This window comes from Athene noctua, chromosome 11 (assembly GCF_965140245.1).
Source record: "Athene noctua chromosome 11, bAthNoc1.hap1.1, whole genome shotgun sequence".
Lineage (NCBI taxonomy): Eukaryota > Metazoa > Chordata > Aves > Strigiformes > Strigidae > Athene > Athene noctua.
Genome location: NC_134047.1, coordinates 19,140,696 through 19,146,695, shown reverse-complemented (window position 1 = coordinate 19,146,695; position 6,000 = coordinate 19,140,696). Strand labels below are relative to the sequence as shown.

The 6,000-nt window shown below is 44.5% G+C and overlaps 1 protein-coding gene across 1 annotated transcript in view; it reads left to right on the top strand.

Moving 5' to 3' along the window:
- Nucleotides 1-1,539: 1,539 nt before the first annotated feature.
- The window catches only part of DIAPH2 (diaphanous related formin 2), a 249,059-nt gene continuing 244,598 nt past the window's right edge, over nucleotides 1,540-6,000 (top strand). The window contains exon 1 of the mRNA XM_074914772.1: nucleotides 1,540-1,832. Coding sequence (XP_074770873.1) covers nucleotides 1,713-1,832 — 120 coding nt within the window. The 5' untranslated portion in view covers nucleotides 1,540-1,712. The remainder of the gene's footprint in view (nucleotides 1,833-6,000) is intronic.

The following is a 6,000-nucleotide window of genomic DNA, read 5'->3' as shown; positions in this document are numbered from 1 at the left end:
AAGTTTAGAACTGAGCAGCTTGATGGATCTAGCCTATTTTATAACCTACTAACTTCTGCTGCAAATATTCTACTCCAATTTTAAGATTCCTGCAAGCTTTAGAGTGGTCATTTTATTTAAAAGCTGGCATTGTCAGATTTTATCAAGAGGTTTTCACTGTTGGATTTGTAAAAAAAATATTGTTTCATCCAGTACTCAGGTGACACGAGACTCAGACACAAGAAATGTGGACGGCTACCTGGATCTCAGGCATGCTTTAACTAAGTGTGTTAGATGGGGAAAATTCACTGTACTGATCTCATTTGCCTCTTTAAAAGAACAAGCCCACCGTGCAAGCAGTGCTGAGTTGGGACCCTTTTGTAGAGGGCAATCAAGCAATACCCTTGTATCTAAATTTAGACTCCAAAGATTTGTGGATTGCTCTTGTTCCACCAAAAGCTGAATGTTTTCATGAGTGTTTTCTCAGTATAACTTAACAAGTATAGATTCAGCTATACCAACACAAAATGTGTGTTCTTCTCTTTAGAGTGACAATTGTATTAATGCAAAGACATCTGTCAACATCAGCCCTCTAATAATCAGGCATGTGATCCTTATTTCCACTATCCACAATGAAACATCCATGCCAAGAGGCCTTCAGTTTATACAGTGAGGCTACAGAGGCTCAGACAAATGGATTCCCTAATCCACAGACGGTTTAAGCCGGTTTTTTAACTCTTGTGAACGATGAGCACATGTAGATGACTCAGATATTGGGGACTAGAGTTCTCAAATTTGAGAGAGGAAAAAAAAGTATTTTGATTGTAGTAACAACAGCTCAATTTTTGTTATAACACTGGAGTTATCTCTGTCTCCTATGCCATTTTTTCACTCTTGTGAACCATGAGCACACGTAGATGACTCAGATATTGGGGACTAGAGTTCTCAAATTTGAGAGAGGAAAAAAAAGTATTTTGATTGTAGTAACAACTCAATTTTTGTTAAAACACTAGAGTTCTCTCTTATGTCTCCTATATCTCCAGAATAAAACACAGGAGAACAAACTTCAGTCAAAGCCACCTCATCAGGAAGTGTCTGGGCACCCCGCACACGGGGCCCGGCAGCTGCTGCGTGACGATCAGATGGAGACAAGGCTTTTCTGGAACACACGTACTGCCCCGGCCACCGCCGGCCGTCCCGCCTTCTCGAAGCCGGTACAGGCACCGCCGGCCCCTCAGCCCTCTGCCCGCCCACGGACCCGCCAGCTTGGTCTGAAAGGAGACGGCCAAGGCCCAGGCTCGGCTTTTCCTCATCCCAACCACCTGAGGGATGATCCACCGCCACGCCGGCTCCGCGCTGCCAAAGCCCGGGCCAGTCTTGTTTCACACTTCACCTTTCCACCGGGGCTTTCTGTGCCAAAGCCCCCAGCGCCGCCATTTCCTGGAGAGGCACCGCCAGCCCCGCAACTGCGCATGCGCGCTGGCGCCGGCCGGGCGTGGCGCATGCGCGGAGCCCTCAGGCGCGCATGCGCGGGGCTCCCAGGGTCTGAGGCGGATTGGGAGGAGGCGGCGGGGCCGGAGAATCAGGAGCTGCTCCAGCCTCGGCGGGGCGGGGACGGGAGCGCCCGGCACTGGGACCCGCTCCGTGGTGCGTATCGGCCCGATGGGGCCTTGAGGAGCCGGTCCCGGTGAGAGAGGAGGGCGTTTCTGCCGGGGCGCGGAGCCGGGGGGAGGATGGAGGGTCAGGCGGCTCCGGGCGCTGGCGGCGGCGAGGAGCCCCTGAGCTCTGGCAGGATGAACCCGAAGCGGAGTGGGCGCGCCGCGGAGGAGGAGAGCCGGAACAAGCCCAAGCTGGTGAGCGAGCTGGGGGGGCTGGGAGGGGGCAGGGGACGGCCTGGGGACGGCCTGGGGACGGGGAGGAAGGCGGGGGAGGGGGAGGCGCGGATGCCGCCTTGTTGCATCCCAAGTGGAGCCTGGGGCGGAGGGGCGTGTGGCAGCGCTGGGGGGGGGGGGGGGTAGGTGGGTGTGTGAGCGCTTCAGGAATTAAAGGCTTTTTTTAAAAAAATCCCCAACTCGTCAGCTTCCGTGAGGGTTTTGGGGCGCTTTTCGGAAGCGGGAGGTGACAGCTGGAGGGGGCGTGTGGCGCGCTGAGGGCCGCGCTGTGGGACGGCCCCGGGGAGCCGAGACTTGCCGAGCTCTGCGGGCGAGTTTTGCGCGGGCTTTGCGCGGGCCGTCCCTCCGCGGAGAGGTGCGGTGATTGCGGTGTGCTGTAGGCAGGACCTGTGGGAGTAACCACTGCTCGCCTCTCGAGTCGGAGATCATAGGGTTGGGTGTCTTTTTTTTTTTTTCTGTGGAAGCATCCTGACTGTTGGTGTTTCTGATGCATACGATGTGCCTCCCAAGTGAACTTCTGAATTAATGAGACAACAATTTAAAAATGTGGGTAATGTCCAGTCTTTTTGGAAAGATCTGGCAAGCTTTTGAGCACGCAAGTCCTCTAGGACTGTAGAATTTGTTCATTATGCCCGTGTTTCCTTGATTTAAAAGAAGATATTTTTACTTACAGACCTGATAACTTGAAACATAGGTACACATCAAAACCAACATCACTGGATTGTATCTCACTTTATAAATACTGTAGCAGCAAAACCAGTCAATATGACAGTATTTACTTTTAATTGTTTCCTTCTGCTACTTAAACTTGTTTCAATGTTGAATCGACTCATTTTGGCTGAGTGATGGATTTTCAAGAGCAACAGTGTAGTGGACACTTAAAACTTACCTGACTCTTCGTATCGAATAGAATACTAGTTATAAACTTGATTTAGTTTGTGCGATGGTTTTCGCAGGTAGTGATAAAAGTAAGGCACTATGTAAGTGCTCCCACCTTGTGTTCCTTCTATTAAGGATTTCAGCAGATCAGCCTGAGAACTGAGGGGGTTTTGTCACTGGAAACTAAGTTAGAATGCGTGTGGGGAAGATGTTAAATTTGTAATGTATGAGGCATTGAAAAGTTGTTGAAAGTTACAATTATTTAAAAGGATGGCAGAAAGCCAGAATACTGAGTAATTTGAAGTGTGCTTGTGTTGAAAGTGACCATGTATATTTTAGCAAAAGGTAACCAAATGTGATGTCTTATTTTGTTTTATGGTGTGATTGGTAACAAACTCATACTTCCTGGCATAGGATAAATATCAACAAACCTATTCATATAAACAAAGTGTATGTTTTTGTTTATACTACCTTTAGTATTTCCTAGCTAAAATAGCTAGAAAGGCTGCTTGCAGGGAAGATGCCTGCAGGGAAGTGATTTAAAAAATCACACAGGAAAGTGCTTCTGTTGGAAACTGTGGACGCAAATTTGAATTTTGCTCTAGCAGAGGAGAATACTTTGTTCTAAAAAAGCATATAATTTAAGGAATAAAAGTGAAATGAGGTCAAAAATGGATTGAACAGGACACCTATTTCCATTGCGTGTTCTTTTCAGTTATTCTAGAACCACTAAGTAGATTTTTATTGTTACTGTTAGTGGAAAAAGTACATTATGTTAATATTTGACATCATGTGCAGTCATATGCTTTTATTTCTTGAGGGGATGATTACAGTCCAGCAGCAACATGGATCAGAGTAGTGGCGTGTTGCCTGAATCAGATACCTTCTGAAAGATACTTTTGCTCTGAGATGAAGTGCATAGCCTTTGATGATATAATTGAGTGGATGTGTTGAATGGGAAAGTAAATTCTTTTCATTCTGGGCGTGATGTACACAAACAGTGTATAAAACTGACATGAAGAGGGATTTACCTCTGAGGAGGAAAAGGGGTGGGATTCCGGTGTGGTTTTAGTTGAGGCGGTGTGAGTGCACAGCCAGATTTATCAATCACTGCCATAGGCTTGCGAGGGAAGCACAAGACTGTAATCAGGGAAAGACTTCATCCATTATATAGGTGAATAATCTTACGAAATTTTGTTGGCTTTAATTTTGAATGAGGAGTTGGTTCTACTGAGGCTAGCAATATCTTTAAGTACTTGGAGAGCAACCTTATGTGTACCGCATCCCTGTTCACTGTGCAAAGAAGGTGAAAGTATTTGGGGGATTTCTGTAAGAGAAGCCACGCTATTTGTGAAGTGTTGTCACTGAGTCTGTATACAAAATTTCTTTGTTTGGTGTGGAGATTTTCTTGGTTCAACTTCATAACTTATAATTCATCAAGTTTCAGTAGAGTTATAGAGATGAATCAACCTGCACTTGTTTGTAGAGTTCCTTGAATTATATGTAACAGTGTGCTGAAAGAGCATGTCTCTTTTCTAAAACTTACTTCACACAGCAAGTGGAGTGCTGAACAAGGGTTTGGTGGGAGAGGGTGTGCAACTACATGTAACAGAAGCTTTATTTTTAGTGCCTGGCATAGCAGCTGAAATTAGGCAAGTCATTGGGAAGAAGTCTAGGGGAATGATTTTTATATGATGGTCTAAAAATGGCTCTAGATGACAGGGAGCTGGGGAGGCTGAAGTCGTTATGTTTGGGGAAGGGAGACTCTAGAAGAAGAACATGGAAGTTTTTTGTTTCCTCATGCTCTTCATCGGAAAGTAAAAGGTGGGAAATGGTGCTTTGCTTGCAGAAGCTTGGGGGGGTGGGGTGGGGTGGGTGTTTGTGTGTGGCTTTTTTGAGTGTGGGGAGTTTTTTTTGAGGACTGAAGCCTGATTGATGACATTTATTCCCAACTGACAGGAAGTAAGACCAGGCCATCAAGAGAGGATCTGTGATAGAAAAGAAATTGATGGTTTAAAGTATTTTTTTGTAAGATAATTGATGCATATGTAGGCATACAAATAATTGAAGATGGGCTATATTAGAACTAGTAATTCATTTTTTCTCTGCTTTAGGTCATTCTGAGAGTCGTTTAAGTTTCATATAATTTCTTGAATGTGACAGAACTGCATAATAAGAATTTAGTTTTAATACTATTAGTGTGTAAACTGGAGTATTTTTCAGAAATTTAATGTCTCTCATGAGCACTCATTGACACATCACTGCTGCTTAAACAGCTCTGACTTAATCTTTTTTTTTTCCTCATTTTTTGCTGGCACAAAGACTGGAGGTGGGAATGAGTGCCTGGTGTTTTTGTCATTATTTTTGTTTACAATGAAATGGGCAGGAAAAAAAAATTAAATTGTTTTGGCAAACAATCATCTGATGTCATGCCAACCGTGAGAATAGGCTGGCATGAGATGGCTGTGAGCAGTTACATTCTTAACTGGGTTTGGCAATGTGCTTGTTTTGCTTGTTTGAAAGTATGCTTGTTATACTAGGGGAAACAGGCTAAATGAAGGTTGTCAGGGAGATTGCTGGGATTCCAATGTTTGTTAATCCTTAACTTAGATGTTGTTTGCTCTCCTTAACACTTCAGTATCGCCTGGGAAGTATATAATTTTGTTGGGTACTTAGGAAATTGGTAAATGCTTGAAAGTGTCTGGACTGGTTTGACATAGCTATTGTAGCTTAGCTGAACTCAAAGTCTTACCAAGTTGTTCATCTTTTTAGCTGAGAAGTTGAAGCCAGGCTTTTTACAGAAGTTCATGGGAGACAGAGGTTGTAAAAAGGAGCAGGAGCTGGAAAGGAGAATGAGTATAAGGGGAAGAATCATTTGAAGGGGAGGTTTTCAAGACCTGGTAACCTGGATGAAGCCTTTAGCAGGCTGATTGGATTTGGTGTTCACCCTGCTTTTTGGGGAGGAGTTTGGACTAAACTAAGAAAACATTGAGATCCTTTGAAACATCTGTTATTTTATGAATCAGTACTTGAGGTGTTACAACAGGATCTGTGGTGCTTCCTGACTGTTAGAACACTGGCTAACTAGAAGTTGATATGGCCACTGTTTTTTGCCTGTTTTTAAATTAAGTTAGTAATAAATCATGGCGGTTTAGTATTAGCATAAGTAGAAATATTTCTGTGTGTGTAGTGGCTAGTGCCATGTTAAAAGCATGCTCCATTACCACTAAGTTCACTTCAGGTTTGTAGT